This window comes from Mangifera indica, chromosome 2, assembly GCF_011075055.1.
Source record: "Mangifera indica cultivar Alphonso chromosome 2, CATAS_Mindica_2.1, whole genome shotgun sequence".
Lineage (NCBI taxonomy): Eukaryota > Viridiplantae > Streptophyta > Magnoliopsida > Sapindales > Anacardiaceae > Mangifera > Mangifera indica.
Genome location: NC_058138.1, coordinates 17,276,038 through 17,296,004, shown reverse-complemented (window position 1 = coordinate 17,296,004; position 19,967 = coordinate 17,276,038). Strand labels below are relative to the sequence as shown.

At 34.5% G+C, this 19,967-nt stretch overlaps 4 protein-coding genes across 4 annotated transcripts; all 4 read right to left on the bottom strand.

Moving 5' to 3' along the window:
• Positions 1-1,272: 1,272 nt before the first annotated feature.
• On the bottom strand, positions 1,273-3,344 carry LOC123206658 (UDP-glycosyltransferase 87A1-like). The gene is made up of 2 exons (XM_044623857.1): positions 2,443-3,344; positions 1,273-2,334 (listed from the first exon to the last, which is right to left on the bottom strand). The coding sequence occupies exons 1-2, from the start codon at positions 2,993-2,995 to the stop codon at positions 1,442-1,444; spliced, it is 1,446 nt and encodes a 481-aa protein (XP_044479792.1). The 5' UTR covers positions 2,996-3,344; the 3' UTR covers positions 1,273-1,441.
• A 453-nt stretch (positions 3,345-3,797) lies between these two features.
• On the bottom strand, positions 3,798-5,069 carry LOC123208628 (UDP-glycosyltransferase 87A2-like; the record flags this gene model as incomplete). Its single annotated transcript, XM_044626158.1, has 2 exons — positions 3,798-4,904; positions 5,024-5,069. Coding segments are annotated over 2 exons (930 nt in total), but the record flags the coding sequence as incomplete, so codon positions are not given.
• A 9,110-nt stretch (positions 5,070-14,179) lies between these two features.
• On the bottom strand, positions 14,180-15,950 carry LOC123197808 (UDP-glycosyltransferase 87A1-like). The gene is made up of 2 exons (XM_044612219.1): positions 15,348-15,950; positions 14,180-15,211 (listed from the first exon to the last, which is right to left on the bottom strand). The coding sequence occupies exons 1-2, from the start codon at positions 15,820-15,822 to the stop codon at positions 14,286-14,288; spliced, it is 1,401 nt and encodes a 466-aa protein (XP_044468154.1). The 5' UTR covers positions 15,823-15,950; the 3' UTR covers positions 14,180-14,285.
• A 754-nt stretch (positions 15,951-16,704) lies between these two features.
• LOC123196650 (UDP-glycosyltransferase 87A1-like) lies at positions 16,705-19,408 on the bottom strand. Its single transcript, XM_044610713.1, has 2 exons — positions 18,825-19,408; positions 16,705-17,737 (listed from the first exon to the last, which is right to left on the bottom strand). The coding sequence occupies exons 1-2, from the start codon at positions 19,321-19,323 to the stop codon at positions 16,842-16,844; spliced, it is 1,395 nt and encodes a 464-aa protein (XP_044466648.1). The 5' UTR covers positions 19,324-19,408; the 3' UTR covers positions 16,705-16,841.
• Between the last annotated feature and the right edge of the window lie 559 nt (positions 19,409-19,967).

The following is a 19,967-nucleotide window of genomic DNA, read 5'->3' as shown; positions in this document are numbered from 1 at the left end:
AAATGAACCCTTTTAACATGTATGTATCTTGTCGAATGGGTGAAGAAAATCCTTTATCATTTTTATTTTTAAGGAGAAAATTGATTAAAATAGGCATAAGATTTACCCTTTTATATTTTTTTGGTCAACTTTTTTATCTTTTATTTTTATAAGTAAATGACATGTTTTATACCAATTTTACCCCTAATATAAAAAACAAAATACATATAAAACCAAACGTAAAAAATGCAAAGTAGTTGAAACGAAAATCTAAAACTAACCGATGACTATCCTTAGAGTTAAAACCTTCGACAAGCAACAACACTTTGGAAATAAATTTAGAGGTAAGTTAGAGTTTTGGTTATTTACGATTAATCATCGTTTACATGATTTGAGTTTATGTCTATTTTTGTCAAATAGACAGTAAAACCTAACCATTAATAGTTATGATTTATTTATCTATAAGTTTAGCCATTGATGGAAAGGAAACCTAGACACAAAACACGTAAATTTACAAGTAAACTGTGCAAATTATGCAAACCATGCAAATCCTCAAACCCACACAAACCACGCAAACCCATGTAAACCACACAAACCTACGCAAACCCACACAAATCATGCAAACTATGCATAATCTGTGAAGTGTCTATTATGTGGTTGCGTAGTTTGCATAGTTTGTACAGTTTGCCTATAAATTTGTGCATTTTGTGTCCAAGTTTCCTCTCCGTCAACAACTACATTTTTGAACAAATAAGTCATAACTATTAATAATCAGGTTTTACTTTCATTTGACAAAAATAGATATAAACCTAAATTGTGTAAACGATGATCAAATATAAATAACTAAAATTCTAACTTATCTCTAAATCCATTTCTCAAGTGTTGTTGTTTGACAAAAGTATTGCTACTTATCGTAGGTTCCTACTCTAAAGATAATGTTTGATTGATTTGAGATTTTTGCTTTTGGTTACCTTGCATTTAGTTTTACATGTATTTTTATTTTGATTTTGGTTTAAAGTTTTTTATTTTTTATATTAAAGGTAAAATGCATACAAATTATATCATTTGCTTATAAAAATAAAAAATAAAAAAGTTAGTCTAAAAAAAGTATAAATAGTAGCCCATATGTCTATTTTAATTAATTTTCCTTTTTCAGGGCAACCAAAATGTGGTAGTTTTGACTTTTGACTGGACAATGTTGATCATCCCACAAGTTTGACTTTGATATGTGACTTTTCAATCCAAATCCAAACCAAATTTTCCACCATGAAATTAAACAAAACAGATAACAAATTCCAGAAGGAAATGACTTTGACATATTTTTTCAATTCTGATGATGCATGTAACAAAAATGTTGATAAGTTTCTGAACAAGCTGCCAACATAAACCGCCCAAAGGTACATAAATCAATGAAATTATTGCAGGGATTCTGTGTTTTACCACCCTGGTAAAATCATCAGTTTCATACATAGCGTTGAGAAATGTCCCCAATGAAGGATTTGATGTTCATTTCTGATGATCCATTTTCTGCAATTGCATTTTTGCATATTTGTTGGAGATGTTTGGCCCTTTTCCTCATTTCTTTGACTTCCATGTTTTCTACATCCATAAACTGGCGCACAAGCGCATCTATTGCTTCTCTTGTCACCAAATTTTCCCTCGTCTCCTTCCCAACTCTCCAACCAGTATTCAAATCTTCCTCAATAAACTTGCTGTTTGTCATTTGGTCCATTCCTATGGGGAATGTCAGAAAAGGAACTCCTGCAAAAACACCTTCTCTAACAGAATTCCACCCACAATGTGTCCAAAATCCCCCTATACAACGATGAGATAACACTTTCAACTGCTCACACCAGGGAACTAACAATCCCATTTTACCACAGGCTTCTTTCAGTTTACTTGTTTGTTCACGAACTACCCACAAGAACCTAACGCCGCTAATGCTCAAACCAGCAGCAATTTCATCCATTTGAGAGCCTGAAACCGAATGAAAACTTCCAAAAGCGACATACAGAACTGATCTGTCAGGTTGACTATTTAGCCACTCTGTGTAATTGATATCACTGTGGGTAGGCGTAGGACTTAAAGATGAATTGTCTCCAAGCTTGAACAAAGGGATAGCAGGGCCAACAGTGTAGATGGGCAACTGAAACTTTGCCCTTAAAGCATCAATGGCAGGGGGTTCTAGCTCATAGATTGAAGTGATTAAAAGATACTGTGCTTTATGCACCCACGAAAAAATCCTACGGAATTGCTGCAATTTGTGTTGGTCGTTGCCACTGATGAGCGACGGCAAGTCCATCAGACGTGTTGAAGAGACTCCTGGGATGTAGTCCACACGCTCCTTGCCCTTATCTACCATTAACTTGCAGAAATAAAGTAAATCAATAGATTCTACAATTATTACTACATACAAAAACCCTCCATCTTTAAATCAGAAGAACAAGTTTTGTAACTTCTCACCAATCAAGTCAACTGGGCAGTGTCCGTTCTGAACTAAAAGGCTGAGGTTTTCAAATATCGAAAACGTCATAGCTGACATAGGCCAAAACGACGCCACAGGAATATTCCTCCGATTCCCAACACCAACAGCCCAATACAATAAACTATCAGCAATAATAACACTAGCCGGCTGCTCAAGTTGATCCAAAAGAAGTTCAAAAGGATTCTCCATTTTGGTCCAAACAGCTTCTAAGAACCCATTGATGTCAGCAGCTCGACCCTGTTCAGATGGGATCACGTTTGGTATTGAAACCAAGCGTATTTTTTCCGGAAGATGCTCGGAGCTGAGGTAACTGAGCCACTCTTCGGTGAGTACAAGAGTAACAACAATTTTGTTGGCTCTGGAAACTAATAGCTTGCAGAGATTGATGATGGGGTTGATGTGGCCGCGACCGGGATAAGGCATGGCCACCACTTGGCAGAGGGGACTTTCTTTGGATGAGACAGGGTTCTTCATTTCTGGGACTTCGGATTGAACAACAGCTGGGGGCGGGCCTGAGGTTGATTTTGACATAGGAAACTATCAAAGATCAGAGACTCAACGGTTGAATGAAAAGGGCTCTTGTGACCGGCCAAATATTTAGATCATACTCTGTTCCCCAGAAGCTAATATTAATTAAACAATAAAATTAACATCTTCAGTATAGAATAGTGATTTTACTATTTAAAAATTAAATTTAAAAAACCCCTAATTATAATCTCATTCTTTCAATAAATTTAGAAACTCTAACCATCATAACAACGACCCATACAAGCTCAAACCTATTAATATTCTTACTCGTCTAAATTTAAATCCATCATAATCATTTGCAAGGAAGTAAGTGAAGGAAAAAAAGTGTTGAAGAGATGCAGCAGGCTCTTTTAAAATTTTGTTAACTCCAGCCACTTTTCTGTGAAAACACAACTGATTAATATCTTGTTTTCTGGAAGTTAACAATTTGCAGAGGTTTATCAGGGGGTTGACGTGGCCTCCGCCTCGATAAGGCATGGCAACCATATGACAGACGGCGATTGAGTACATCTTTGAGTACATGACAGGTGCCTCCATTATCTTCAATTAAAGTAAGCTCAGGATAACCTTTTCATATAAAAATAGATTGCTTCTGGCTTGGAAAAATTACAGATAGATGAAATAAAAGATTATTTTTAGAGTACAATGAAATAGAACTGCTTGTGTAATATTTTGTGGGTCAACTTGTAATGATGTGCATCGTATTTAGAATCAATTTACAAATTTATAGCTAATGTTTCCTTTTACAACATGTTTCAGCCTGGAATCAAGGAGTTTAAAGAAATTGCAGTCATGGAACTATGAATAATTCAGGAAGAACAGAAGATTTTTTTTCAGCTGATACTTAACTTGCACAAGCAGGTGACTTTTAAGAACCAAATCAAAGTCAGAGACACTAGATAACAGAATCTTGCACATGCTCAGTGACAACTATAATTTACAGAACAAATTCTTTTAGCCACAGAAGTATGGCCCCTGGCTGGTGGTTTTTCCAAGAGATGATCACTGAGATAAATTACAGTATCTGATCAATGACTGTGTCCCTGTGAAACGTCTTGAATGAATGAAGTAAGGTTGATTACAGAAGATCCGCTTTCTGTAGTTGCTTCTTGACAGATATCTCTAATTTGTCTTGCTTTTCTTCTCATTTCTATTCCCTCGTCGCTGTTCAAATCCATGAACCTTTTCACAACATCTGCAATTTCTTCTCTAGTCAATATATTTTGAGTTCCAATCTCTATCTTCACCTTCCAACCAATTTTCCAATCTTCCACAATTTGGTTACTATTAGGATCTTGATCCAAAAATAGAGGAAAAGTAAGCATTGGAACCCCAGCAAAAACAGCTTCTAGAGTGGAATTCCATCCGCAATGTGTCCAAAAACCTCCTACAGAAGAGTGGCACAGCACTCTTAATTGGTCACACCAAGGCACTACCACCCCTTTTTCTCCACAAATTTCTGTCAAACGAGAAGCTTCTCCACGAGCCACCCACATGAAGTAAACATTACTATCTTGCAATCCAGCCAGAATTTCGTCCATTTGGGTGCTTGAAACAGAGAGGAAGCTGCCTAGCGAGATGTACAGAACCGAATCTGCTGGTTTAGAATCTAGCCACTGTATACAGCAAGGATCATTGGTTCTAGCATTAGTTCCATGGTTGTTTTGTTCAAGTTCTAGGTAAGGTATAGATGGGCCAACAGGGTACACGGGAAAAGGAAAAGTTTCCATTAAGTTGTTGGTAACATGGGGTTCAAGCTCGTAGATCGAAGTGAATAGAAGATATTGTGTTTTTGGAACCCTAGAAATGCAATCCAGGAGAAGCTGCAAGAATCCATGGTCATTTCTGTGGAACACTGTTTGAAGGTCTGCTAAATTTGATGAAGAAATGCTTGGGATATCCTCCACATCATCTATCTCACACACAATGACACAAATTCATCAATACATAGGGTAAGATGTTAAGCACAATACATTAAAAACACAGGATGGCATAAACACATTAATTGATAAAATCAACACTGTTATGTACCTAGGAAGTCAACGACTGAATCCTCTCCTCCTGAGAACCGATAAAAATAAGGGAAATTTTAAAAATTAGGCAAAATTAAAGGGGTCTAAACAAAATTGCCCAAAAAATTCAGGTTTAAGCAAAAATGCCCAGGTTTTGTGAAATGACGAAAATGCCCCCATATATAAAGACAGCAAATTTTCACTGTGCAATTCAAAGAAAATTCGAATTTTTAACGCATCCCATGGCAATCCCACGGCGAACGTCATTTTCGCAGATTTGCTTGCTTTCCGGCAACCGAAAATGGAAAATAATGTTATCACATCTCCCGTAATCTTGTTTGGATCAAGTTATTGCTCATATTATTGAGATTTGATTGAAATTTTTCGGTTTGAAATTTTAGGATTTACGGTTTGAACAATGCTTAAAATGTTTTGATTCTTTGTTGTTTTTGTTGAATTAATTGAGGGGTTTTGTGTTATACAACGTGTAGATTCGATTTATGTGAAAATCGGTGGCTAAAACGACCAAAATTTGGCCGGAAATGACTGCCGAAGAGATCGGCAGTCCGACTGGGAACAGTGTTTCCCACGTCAAAATCAATAATCCCACGTTCAGCCTAATTTAGGGGGGGAACTTAGCTTTTTAAAACAATTGGGGTGACGTGGGAAATCCTTAGCCCACGTGGGGTTTTTTTGAAATTTATCACGTCAACGTGAGTTTTGCGAAATTACGAAAATGTTCATATATATAACACAGAAAAAAATTGTTATTTCCCACGTTAAAATTAGCGAATTTACTGTGCATTTCTCTCAAATTTCAAAACATTTTCACGTCACCACGTTCATCCCACGGGCGATCTGATTTCCGTCGATTTTCGTCGATTTTCTTGATTTCCGGCACCCACAAATGGTAAAAAAGGTTAGTATATCTCCCGTAATCTTGTTTGGATCAAATTATTGCTCATATTATTGAGATTTGATTGGGATTTTTCGGTTTGAAATTTTAGGGTTTACGGTTTGAATAATGCTTAAAATGTTTTGATTCTTGGTTGTTTTTGTTGAATTGATTGAGGGGTTTTGTGTTAGACAACGTGTAGATTTGATTTATGTGAAAATCGGAGGCTGAAACGACCAAAATTTGGACGAAAATGACTGCCGAAGAGATCGGCAGTCCGACGTGGGAACAATGTTTCCCACGTCAAAATCATGCATCCCACGTTCAGCCAAGATTGGCTGTTTTTGGGGGGGGAAAGTAGCTTTTTTAAAATATTGGGAAGCTAGGGAAATTCCTTAGAACACAGTGGACCTTTTAGGGTTTCAGTTTTCATGAGGGGGTAAATTGGGATTTTTCTTATCTAGGGTTTTTTGATTGTGTACTTTTCGAATTTTATATCCGTTTTTTCTGTTATAGGGTTTTTCAACTTTTAGAATTAGAATTTCAATTCCGTTTTTTCGGATTTCATCGTTTTACGAGATATGGACTCGTATTTTTCAGATTTTCGAAGGATTTTTCGATTGTTTCCATTATAGGGTTTTTCAACTTTTAGAATTCGAATTTCAATTCCGTTTTCTCGAATTTTATCGTTTTACGAGATATGGACTCTTATCTTTCAGATTTCCGAAGGATTTTTCGGTTGTTCCCATTCTAGGGTTTTTCAACTTTTAGAATTCGAATTTCAATTCCGTTTTTTTGAATTTCATCGTTTTACGAGATATGGACTCTTATCTTTAAGATTTCCGAAGGATTTTTCGATTGTTCCCATTCTAGGGTTTTTCAACTTTTAGAATTCGAATTTTAATTTCGTTTTTTCGAATTTCATCGTTTTACGAGATATGGACTCTTATCTTTCAGATTTCCGAAGGATTTTTCGATTGTTCCCATTCTAGGGTTTTTCAAATTTTAGAATTCGAATTTCAATTCCGTTTTTTCGGATTTTATCGTTTTACGAGATATGGACTCTTATCTTTCAGATTTTCGAAGGATTTTTCGATTATTCACATTCTATGGTTTTTCAACTTTTAAAATTCGAATTTCAATTCCGTTTCTTCGGATTTCACCGTTTTACGAGATATGGACTCTTATCTTTCAGATTTCCGAAGGATTTTTCGATTGTTGTCATTCTAGGTTATTTCAACTTTTAAAATTGGAATTTCATTTCTATTTTTTCGAATTTAACCGTTTTACGAGATATGGACTCGTATTTTCCAGATTTCTGAAGAATTTTTTGATTGTTTCCATTCTAGAGTTTTTCAACTTTAAAAATTCGAATTTCAATTTCGTTTTTTCGAATTTAACCGTTTTACGAGGTATAGACTCGTATTTTTCAGATTTTCGAAGGATTTTTGGACTGTTTCCATTCTAGGTTTTTTCAACTTTTAAAATTCGAATTTTAATTTCGTTTCTTCGGATTTCATCGTTTTACGAGATATGGACTCGTATTTTTCAGATTTCCGAAGGATTTTTTGATTGTTCCCATTCTAGGGTTTTTAAACTTTTAGAATTCGAATTTCAATTCCGTTTCTTCGGATTTCAACGTTTTACGAGATATGGACTCTTATCTTTCAGATTTCTGAAGGATTTTTCAATTGTTGTCATTCTAGGTTATTTCAACTTTTAAAATTGGAATTTCATTTCTATTTTTTCGAATTTAACCGTTTTACGAGATATGGACTCGTATTTTCCAGATTTCTGAAGAATTTTTCGATTGTTTCCATTCTAGAGTTTTTCAACTTTAAAAATTCGAATTTCAATTTTGTTTTTTCGAATTTAACCGTTTTACGAGGTATAGACTCGTATTTTTCAGATTTTCGAAGGATTTTTCGACTGTTTCCATTCTAGGGTTTTTCAACTTTTAAAATTCGAATTTCAATTTCGTTTCTTCGGATTTCATCGTTTTACGAGATATGGACTCATATTTTTCAGATTTCCGAAGGATTTTTTGATTGTTCCCATTCTAGGGTTTTTCAACTTTTAGAATTCGAATTTCAATTCTGTTTTTTCGGATTTCACCGTTTTACGAGATATGGACTCTTATCTTTCAGATTTCCGAAAGATTTTTCGATTGTTCCCATTCTAGGGTTTTTCAACTTTTAGAATTCGAATTTCAATTTCGTTTTTTCGGATTTTATCGTTTTACGAGATATGGACTCTTATCTTTCAGATTTTCGAAGGATTTTTTGATTATTCACATTCTATGGTTTTTCAACTTTTAAAATTCGAATTTCAATTCCGTTTCTTTGGATTTCACAATTTTACGAGATATGGACTTTTATCTTTCAGATTTTTGAAAGATTTTTCGATTGTTGTCATTCTAGGCTATTTTAACTTTTAAAATTGGAATTTCATTTCTATTTTTTCGAATTTAACCGTTTTACGAGATATGGACTCGTATTTTCCAGATTTCTGAAGAATTTTTCGATTGTTTCCATTCTAGAGTTTTTCAACTTTAAAAATTCGAATTTCAATTTCGTTTTTTCGAATTTAACCGTTTTACGAGGTATAGACTCGTATTTTTCAGATTTTCGAAGGATTTTTCGACTATTTCCATTCTAGGGTTTTTCAACTTTTAAAATTCGAATTTCAATTTCGTTTCTTCCGATTTCATCGTTTTACGAGATATGGACTCGTATTTTTCAGATTTTCGAAGGATTTTTCGATTTTTCCATTTTAGGGTTTTTCAAATTTTAGAATTCGAATTTCAATTCCGTTTTTTCGGATTTCATCGTTTTACGAGATATGGACTCTTATCTTTCAGATTTTCGAAGGATTTTTCGATTATTCACATTCTATGGTTTTTCAACTTTTAAAATTTGAATTTCAATTCCGTTTCTTCGGTTTTCACCATTTTACGAGATATGGACTCTTATCTTTCAGATTTTCGAAGGATTTTCCGGTTGTTCCCATTCTAGGGTTTTTCAACTTTTAGAATTCAAATTTCAATTCCGTTTGTTCGGATTTCACCGTTTTACGAGATATGGACTCTTATCTTTCAGATTTTCGAAGGATTTTTCGATTGTTCCCATTCTAGAGTTTTTCAACTTTAAAAATTCGAATTTCAATTATATTTTTTCGAATTTAACCGTTTTACGAGGTATAGACTCGTATTTTTCAGATTTTCGAAGGATTTTTCGACTATTTCCATTCTAGGGTTTTTCAACTTTTAAAATTCGAATTTCAATTCCGTTTCTTCGGATTTCATCGTTTTACGAGATATGGACTCGTATTTTTCAGATTTCCGAAGGATTTTTCGATTGTTCCCATTCTAGGGTTTTTCAAATTTTAGAATTCGAATTTCAATTCTGTTTTTTCAGATTTTATCGTTTTACGAGATATGGACTCTTATCTTTCAGATTTTCGAAGGATTTTTCGATTATTCACATTCTATGGTTTTTCAACTTTTAAAATTCGAATTTCAATTCCGTTTCTTCGGATTTCATCGTTTTACGAGATATGGACTCGTATTTTTCAGATTTCCGAAGGATTTTTCGATTGTTCCCATTCTAGGGTTTTTCAAATTTTAGAATTCGAATTTCAATTCTGTTTTTTCAGATTTTATCGTTTTACGAGATATGGACTCTTATCTTTCAGATTTCCGAAGGATTTTTCGATTGTTGTCATTCTAGGTTATTTCAACTTTTAAAATTGGAATTTCATTTCTATTTTTTCGAATTTAACCGTTTTACGAGATATGGACTCGTATTTTCCAGATTTCTGAAGAATTTTTTGATTGTTTCCATTCTAGAGTTTTTCAACTTTAAAAATTCGAATTTCAATTTCGTTTTTTCGAATTTCACCGTTTTACGAGGTATAGACTCGTATTTTTTAGATTTTCGAAGGATTTTTCGACTGTTTCCATTCTAGGGTTTTTCAACTTTTAAAATTCGAATTTCAATTCCGTTTCTTCGGATTTCACCGTTTTACGAGATATGGACTCTTATCTTTCAGATTTCCGAAGGATTTTCGATTGTTGCCATTCTAGGTTATTTCAACTTTTAAAATTGAAATTTCAGTTTCATTTTTTTCGAATTTAACCGTTTTACGAGATATGGACTCGTATTTTCCAGATTCCTGAAGGATTTTTCGATTGCTCCCATTCTAGAGTTTTTCAACTTTTAGAATTCGGATTTCAATTTCATTTTTTCGAATTTAACCGTTTTACGAGATATAGACTCGTATTTTTCAGATTTTCGATGGATTTTCTGATTGTTTCCGTTCTAGGGTTTTTTAACTTTTAGAATTCGAATTTCAATTCTGTTTTTTCAGATTTCACCGTTTTACGAGATATGGACTCGTATTTTTCATATTTTCAAAGGATTTTTCATTTTTTGTCATTCTAGGGTTTTTCAACTTTTAGAATTCGAATTTCAGTTTCATTTTTTCAGATTTCACTGTTTTTAGATATATCGACTCGTATTTTTCAGATTTTCGAAAGATTTTTTGATTGTTCCCATTTTAGGGTTTTTCAATTTTCATAATTCAAATTTCAATTTCGTTATCAGACAGTTAAATCTTGTTTTTTAAGTTTTGTCATTTCCTTTTTGATTATTTGATATTTTTCATCTTTTTATGTTTTTTCCACGTATACATTTGTTTACATATTTGTTTTTACTCATGTCTAACGAATTTTTTACATTGTCTCAGGATATTTCTCGCAAAAGAAGACGGGTTGACAGCGAGCTGCGAATCCCCGACGAGACCAGACACTTCTGGGCAGAGGCGATATGTCGTGCACAGCGTGCCGCATTATCTCGGATTACTGCTACATCTTGGATTCATCGGGTCGAAGTCAAAGGACAGCTTCTGGAGGCTTGTTGTAGAGTTGCGCGAATGGTTGACCGACGATGTGAGTTGTCTATACTATATAATTTGATAAAAAGCTAGATATATTTATTAATAACTAACACGTGAACTTGTTTATACTATTTTAGCATGTGGATTCCTTTTTGGCTTTATTACGTCGGCAGCAAGATGATCACCAGTCGACTATCTCATAGCATTGGACGACTGTCCACACATTCTTCGGAGGCCATATTGAGATGGCCTGGAAGAGTTGGCAGACCATACCGATTGGAGAGTTTGAGTTTTCGGGGCTCTTCACGAGGATGGTTGATGCATCGTACACCCCGGGATTGTTGTACAAACCATGGGGGATGGTCGATCAGGTAGAGTTTATATATATTTCTATTATATTCAATTGGTTAACAACAACGATAAGTAACTAAAATGTCTCATTGTTTATAGGTTTTCATCCCTATAAACTTCGAGAACGCACATTGGGTCACCGGAGTTATAGATTTCCGTGAGTGGTCGATTACGGTGTACGATTCAGATGTTTCATATTCGGGGAATATAGGGACTCTGGAGCAGCGCATGCGACCGTACATGACCTTTATTCCCGCGTTATTAGAGGTGACGACTTTTTGGACAACTTCTAGGATGACTCCACGACGTGATCCCCTCACTTTACATCGAGTGTCGGATGTCCCTCAGCAGAGGTTGGGCTCCAGTGACTGTGGCGTCTTTATGTTGCGATTTTTTGAGTGTTTGGCGTTGGCACGGAGCTACGTTTTTCCCCGAGAGTCATCTACCTCTATGCGTCGACGATTAGCGACACAGTTGTATTTTCATTGTGTCGAGTAGCTCACGGATGTATATTTATAGTTATTCCTATGTTTAGATGTATATATTTAGTGTATGTTCATATGTATATGATATACTTTATTTGTGGTTATATATGGATGTGTATCGTATTTGAGTTCATTTTTTAAATAATCTTGTCATGAAAAAACAATAAAAACGCATAATTACTCAAACATTTACACAATTGAAACAATTAGAGAAAATAAAGTAATACTGAAATAACTCATACGAAACACTAAAACCCTAGAATGGCAACAATCGAAAAATCCTTCAGAAATCTGAAAAATACGAGTCGATATCTCGTAAAACGGTGAAATCTGAAAAAACAGAACTGAAATTCAAATTCTAAAAGTTGAAAAACCCTAGAATGGCAACAAACGAAAAATCCTTCGAAAATCTGAAAAATACGAGTCGATATCTTGTCAAATGGTGAAATTCAAAAAAACGGAACTGAAATTCGAATTCAAAAAGTTGAAAAACCCTAGAATGGCAACAATCGAAAAATCCTTCAGAAATCTGAAAAATATGAGTCGATATCTCGTAAAACGGTGAAATCCGATAAAACGGAACTGAAATTCAAATTCTAAAAGTTGAAAAACCCTAGAATGGCAACAAACGGAAAATCCTTCGAAAATCTGAAAATACGAGTCGATATCTCATCAAATGGTGAAATTCAAAAAAACAGAACTAAAATTCGAATTCTAAAAGTTGAAACCCTAGAATGGCAACAATCGAAAAATCCTTCAGAAATCTGAAAAATACGAGTCGATATCTTGTAAAACGGTGAAATCCGAAAAAACGGAACTGAAATTCAAATTCTAAAAGTTGAAAAACCCTAGAATGGCAACAAACGGAAAATCCTTCAGAAATCTGAAAAATACGAGTCGATATCTCGTCAAACGATGAAATTCAAAAAAACGAAACTAAAATTCGAATTCTAAAAGTTGAAAAACCCTAGAATGGCAACAATCGAAAAATCCTTCAGAAATCTGAAAAATATGAGTCGATATCTCGTAAAATGGTGAAATCCGAAAAAACGGAACTGGAATTCAAATTCTAAAAGTTGAAAAACCCTAGAATGGCAACAAACATAAAATCCTTCGGAAATCTGAAAAATACGAGTCGATATCTCGTAAAACGGTGAAATCCGAAAAAACGGAACTGAAATTCAAATTCTAAAAGTTGAAAAACCCTAGAATGGCAACAAACGGAAAATCCTTCGGAAATCTGAAAAATACGAGTCGATATATCGTAAAACGGTGAAATTCGAAAAAACTGAACTAAAATTCGAATTGTAAAAGTTGAAAAATGAAAATGCCTTTACAATGTAAAATATCCAAAAACTCCTCATATTTATCTAAAATTATTTTAACCCCCATAATGAGTGAGGGGAGTTATATAAATGAAGGGAAGGGTAATTTTGACATTTTAGAAAAAGTTTGAAATAAATAAATAAATATCAAAATACCTTTATAATGTAAAATATCCAAAAACCCCTCATATTTATCTAAAATCACATTAAAACCCCATAGTAAGTGGGAGAGTTATATAAATATGAGGGGAAGGGTAGTTTTGGTATTAAAAAAAGTCATAGGCAATTTTTTTTTTGAAACAGTGATTTTGTGCATTTTGGCCTGAAAATAGTGATTTTGGGTATTTTTGCTTAATGGGAGGGCATTTTGGCCATTTTTTAAAATTTCCCTTATTTTAATGTTTCAGAGTTCCATATTCTATATATTTTTAGATAGTCAAAATCAAGATAGAAATATGTTTGCCACACGCAAATGTTTATTGCCTTTGCCCTTTCCATTTTTCTCGCATGTACGGTGTTAATATTCATTTTTTAAGATAAACAGGTAAAACCAGGAAGGTCATGCTCCTGCATGTTAATAATAAGTATTAATTAGTATATTAATAATAAAGTATTATTATATTTTCAATTTATATTCACTTAATTATATACTGATATACTATTAATATACAAATTAGTACTAATTAATACACATAATTTTAAATTTAAAAAAATGATAAATGACTATTTTCTATCCAAATTTTGATAAAATGACAATTTTTTATTCTTTTTAAAAGTGAAATATATATTTATCCACTTGTCTTCCACTTCTATCAATGGTCAACATGAGCATTTTATTCATAAACAACAATGTGGAATGTGGAAGTACCACCTCTTCAAATTGTTGCCAAAACTCCACTCCATCATGCGTGATGTTTTAGTTCATTATGGGATTGATGTGGCCTTTAGAGCATAAGGCAGGGCAACAAAGTGGCAGATATTCATGCTTGATGTTTTAGTTCTGTATTGATGAGCCACATCTAATAAGGGACTTAAAAAATTACGGTAACTGCGTGGAAACTGCAGAATCCATTGTTATTACCATGTTTAATATTCTTAATATGCAAATTTACCTTAATTTTGAAGATAATCAGGCATGTGTGCATTTTGGGTACCAACAAGAAAACAAACATTATCACCACCAAAAGCAGAATGCTAAGCAATGAACATTTCTTTATTCAATATGTATGTCTTAAAATCATTGATCATTCAAACAACCAAAATATTAATCTCCAACAGAAGAAACAAATGGCACCCTAGTGACTCCAAATTTTGAGAAAGGACAGTTGCTTATGTAGAGTCATGGATTTGAGAAATATCCTCAAGAAAAGCATCAATGTTTGTTATAGATGATCCACCTTCCTCTACTGCTCCTCGACAAATTTCACTTAGTTCTCTAACCCTTTTACTCATCCCCTTCCTCTCAATACTATTCAAATCCATGAACCTTCTCACTAGCTCTGAGATCTCTTCTCTTGTCACCAAACTTTCACTCTCAACCTCTCTCTTCTTCACTCTCCATCCAATCCTCCAATCCTCCACAATGCGCTTACTATTTGGAACTTGATCCATAAAGATTGGAAATGTAAGCATTGGAACACCAGCGTAAATAGCTTCAAGAGTAGAATTCCAGCCACAGTGAGTCCAAAATCCCCCGATGGAAGGATGACACAACACCCTCAATTGGTCACACCAAGGCACCACAATCCCTGCATCATCACTGCCATCTTTAAACCAACCAGCGTCTCCACGAGCTATCCACAAGTATGGTACACCAGAATTGCGCACCCCAGCAACAATTTCATCCATTTGGGCTCTTGAAACTGATAGAAAACTTCCCAATGAGACATAAAGGACTGAGGCATCAGGCCGGGAATCCAACCACTCCACGTAGTTGGGACGGCCATTGAGATTACTGGTAATGGTAAATGATGAAGAGTTGTGTTTGAGATGAAAAAATGGTATGGTAGGTCCAATTGGGCAGACGGGGAAAGGCAATTCTGTTTTTAACTGGTCAAAGACTTGATCTTCGAGCTCATAAACTGAAGTGAATAAAAGATATTGCGCTTTGGACACTCTTTCAACAACTTCCAAGGCTCGGTTTAAAACTTTTCTGATACCTTCATTAGATCCAGTTCCACGCAGAATTGTTGGAAGATCAGCTATCCTTGTTGGAGCAAGTCCAGGGATATAGTCGACTAGCTCCTCTCCACATTCTAAAAATATACATATGCAAACAGGGGATTTAATACATATGTATCAGTAATTTAATCTCTCTACAGATGCCTTTTAATTCTGTAATAAATCTATAGTGTTCTTGAAAATAACTTTACTCAGGGAAATTAAACGTACCTGAAAGTTCAACCGGGAAATGCCCATTTTTCACTAAGAGGTGATGATGATACAAAACTGAAAATACAGATGCAGACATGGGAAAAACCGTAGCTACTGGAATGTTCCTGCGGTTGCCAACGTCAACAGCACAACCCATGTAAGTATCAGATATAATAGCAGTAACCGGGGCTTCAACCTCAATCTCATCCATCAGCTTCTCAAAAGGAGCTTCCATCTTTGTGCAAACGGCATCAATGAAGCCAGGAAAGTCCTTGGCTCGATCTAGCTCAGAAGGTATTACGTTGGGCACAGTTGCAAACCGGACTTCATCCGGCTTGGTTTCGGTGGCCATGAAGCCAAGCCACTCTTCAGTGACAACAAAGGTGATGAGAATTCGAGGTCGTCTTGAAAGAAGCAGCTTGCAGAGATTCATCATGGGATTGATGTGGCCTCTGCCAGGATACGGCAGGGCAACTAAGTGGCAGATCTTCATGCTTGATGTTTTGGTTTCGTAGATATACCCAAGTATAGCGGTACTATTCTAGAGAAGAGTTTGTTTGAAGCTATTTCATCTTACTTTGGACGGCATTACCTGCAGAGAAATAGTTGCTGCCATAGACTTGTTTAGTGGGTAGGCTTAACAGAAGGGGGGCCTCATCTGTCAAATACTGTCACTTTATAATAATTAATGAATTCTGAAACAGAATGGAAAGGTAATTAATTTGCTTGTCGAGAGAAGCATGTTTGGTTGCAGCTTGTACACGGCTCTTGAATTGAGTAAAGTCAAATGACTATTTTTTTTAACCATAAAATTATGTGTATCTATTTTAGGTATATAAATATATATACATTTATATATATTATTATGTGATTGAATAATTTTGAATTAAAAATAAAATAATAATCAATCATATGATGATACATATGAGTATGTATATATTTATATACTTAAAATAAATACACATAGCATTGCTATTTTTTAAACCAAGGTTTGATGAAAAAACCAATTCCCACTTAAGTTAGAATTCTATCAAGTGAAATGACATAAAAGTCCTTCTTGTTATTATTGGTGATCACCTTTTTTTTTTTGTTTTTTTTGGTTATAAAAAGTTAATTAAATTTGTTGTCATTGATAATTGTGTATATCTGATCTCTTTTTTAACAATGCCCATGTCTCTTTCTTTTTTTTTTATGGTCTTATTTGAATAAAAAAAAGACTATTTAGAGAGATAATTAAATTTACCGTCTAATTATTTAATACATACAAATAAAAGGTATTAATTAAGTAGACAATATTTATGCCTACATTTGAATATCATTAGACAATACAATTATTGAACTAAAAATTATTTATCCATTTTGTGAGACAAGTTAATTTATAGATCTTAATTAAGCTCATAATCATTCCAAAAAAGAGTCTCAAAGAATGGAATAATCCACTTTAAGAAAAGAATGGTGCCCAACTGCCCGTAGAATACCAATCGTCATGGGGCTACATTAACTTAGAATGCTTTATATGGAGCGGTTTTGTGATATATCCTCAAGAAAAGCATCAATATTTGTTGTAGATGTTCCACCCTCGGCAATGGCTCCTTCGCAAATCTCTTGAAGTTTCGTAGCCCTTTTACTCATCTCCTTCTTCTCACCATTGTTTATATCCATAAACCTTTGTACTAGCTCTGAAATTTCTTCTCTTGTCACCAAACTTTCACTCGAAACCTCTTTCTTTACTCTCCATCCAATCTTCCAATCCTCTACGATTTGCTTACTGTTTGGAACTTGATCCACAAAGATTGGAAAAGTAAGCATTGGAACTCCAGCATAAACCCCTTCAAGAGTAGAACTCCAGCCGCAATGTGTCCAAAATCCCCCAACGGAAGAATGGCACAACACCCTCAATTGGTCACACCAGGGCACCACAATCCCCATATCATCCCTCCCATCTTTAAACCTGGAAGTGTCACCACGAGCTACCCATAGATACCTAACACCACTACTGCGCACCCCAGCCACAATTTCATCCATTTGGGCATTTGAAACTGATAGAAAACTTCCTAATGAGACGTACAAGACTGAGCAACTAGGTTGAGAGTCCAACCATTTGAGGTAGTTGAGACCACTGAGACTAGTCGTTAGTGGAGAATTGTTGTCTTTGATTTGAAAGTAGGGTATGGTTGGTCCAATAGGGTAGACAGGGAAAGGGAATTCCGTTTTTAAGCTGTCAATGACTTGAGCTTCGAGCTTGTAGACTGAAGTGAAGAGAAGATATTGTGCTTTTGACACCCCTGAAACACATTCCAGGACCCAATGCAAAACTCGTCTTCCACCTCCATACAAAACTGTTGGAAGATCAGCTAGCCTTGTTGAAGAAAGTCCGGGGATATAGTCCACCTTCGCGTCTCCACGCTCTTCAAAACCCAAAACAATGATCAAATATGCACGGTAGAAAATTTATTGAGGTGAATTAATATTAATTATACTTTTGATTTAATAAAATTAAATAAATAAATAATAATTTATAAATAAATTTAAATGATTAATAAAAATAAGTCTAATATTTTTAAAAGATTATAATATAAATAAATAATTTTAATGTAAACATTAAAATTTATTATACCTTGATAAAAATTCACTAATCTAATATATATTGATTACACCCTTCTAAAAATTATATGTCATTCTAAGAATTTCAATAGTCCCAAAGCTTTAATTAAATATTTTATAATTTTTATTTAAATCCTGCAGAGTAGGATTACATGATTTCATCACCAATTAATTACATGAAATCTTACAATGCAAACAAAGAAGTTTGTCATGACATGAATTTGTATTCAGTAGGGACATCTGTTTAATTATTTGTTTTTTATGAATACAGTAAACATTTTAAAGTCTAAATTTTAGTTATGAAATTTATATATATTTAAAATTCTTATTAATATACTATTTCCAAATTCCAACTAGTCACAGAAATAGACAAATATAGTTTATTAATTGTCTATTAGAATATTAATCTGGATATCATGCATGCCATAGCCACATGAATTAATTTATTAAACAAGATTTAGGTTTAAGTAGAGTTTAATATTTCTAAATTCGAGTTTGAGTTTGAATTTTATATGTGTTTGATTCGTAAAACTTACAAGTTTAAAAAATTCAATATAAATTAACTAAAACTCGACTTAGTATCAAGCTAAGTTTAAAACTTTCAAACTCAAACTTGATTCTTCTCAAACACCTCTGAAGCGAGTTCAAATTTAAATTTAAGTTTAATTCCACTGAAATTGAATCAAATTTGAGTTAACTCGATTTAAATACTGCCGTAATTTAATGCACATGGAAGATTGGCATCTTCGATCTGGCAGCAACCCGTTTGTTTTTGTACAGTGCCATTTCGATTGTCACATGTATGAGTATGACATAAGTTCAAGAGAATAATGTTATCTTTACAACTCAAAACTGAAGGAAAAAAAGGCCAAAAATTATATATAGACGCACCTGAAATTTCAACCGGGAAATGCCCATTTTTAACGAGGAGCTCGTGATGATGAAAAACTGAAAATACAGATGCAGACATTGGCCAAAGCGAAGCCACAGGAATGTTCCTCCGGTTGCCAACATTAACAGCCCAACACATGTAACTATCAGCTATGATAGCCATCACAGGGAACTCAAGCTCATCCAGAATCTTTTCGAAAGGAGATTCCATCTTTGTGGAAACAGCTTCCACAAAGCCCGGAAAGTCCTTGGCACGATCAAGCTCCGAGGGTATAACGTTGGGAACAGTAGCCAACCGGATATTCTCGGGCTTGGTTTCGGAACGGATGAAGCCAAACCACTCTTCAGTGACAACAAAAGTGATGAGAAGATTAGGTTTTCTTGAAATGAGTAGCTTGCAGAGGTTCATCATGGGATTGATATGGCCTCTACCAGGGTAAGGCAAGGCCACGACGTGACAGATCTTCACACTTGATGTTTTGGTTTGGGATTGAGCCATTTGAGGATCGATGGATTCTGAGAATTTTATTACTATAAACTGTGTGGAAGTTTGCTTTGAGAATGTAGCAACAAGAGAACCTTAAGTAGACATCTTCAGTAAGAGTAAATGACGAAAATACCTTTAATAATATTTTTTATATAAATTTACCGAAGTTTCTTTTTAATAATCTTCAATAATACATTCATGTTTGCGTTTTCTTATAAAATTTGAACTAAAATTTCCTTAATCATTAATTCATTTTGGAAAGAACAATGCTTTATATAGATGATCCACCCTCAGAGACTGTTCGTTGAGAAATTCATCTCCTGCTTCTCACCATTATTCGAATCCATAAACATTTGCACAAGCTTCGAAATGTTTACTCTTCTCACCTAACTTTCACTTCTCTTTTTACTTCATCCAACCTTCCAATCCTCTAAAAGCGACGCCAAAATCCACCTATGGAAGAATGGCACAAGACTCTCAATTGGTCACACCAAGGCACAAGTACCCGACACCACTATTGAGCACCCCCAGCAACAATCTCGCCCTTTTGAACAATTGAAACTGAGAGAAAACTTCCCAATGAGACCTACAAGACTGAGCCGACTAGCCATCCAATAGAGGTAGTTGAGACTCTTGAGACCAGTGGTCATTGAATA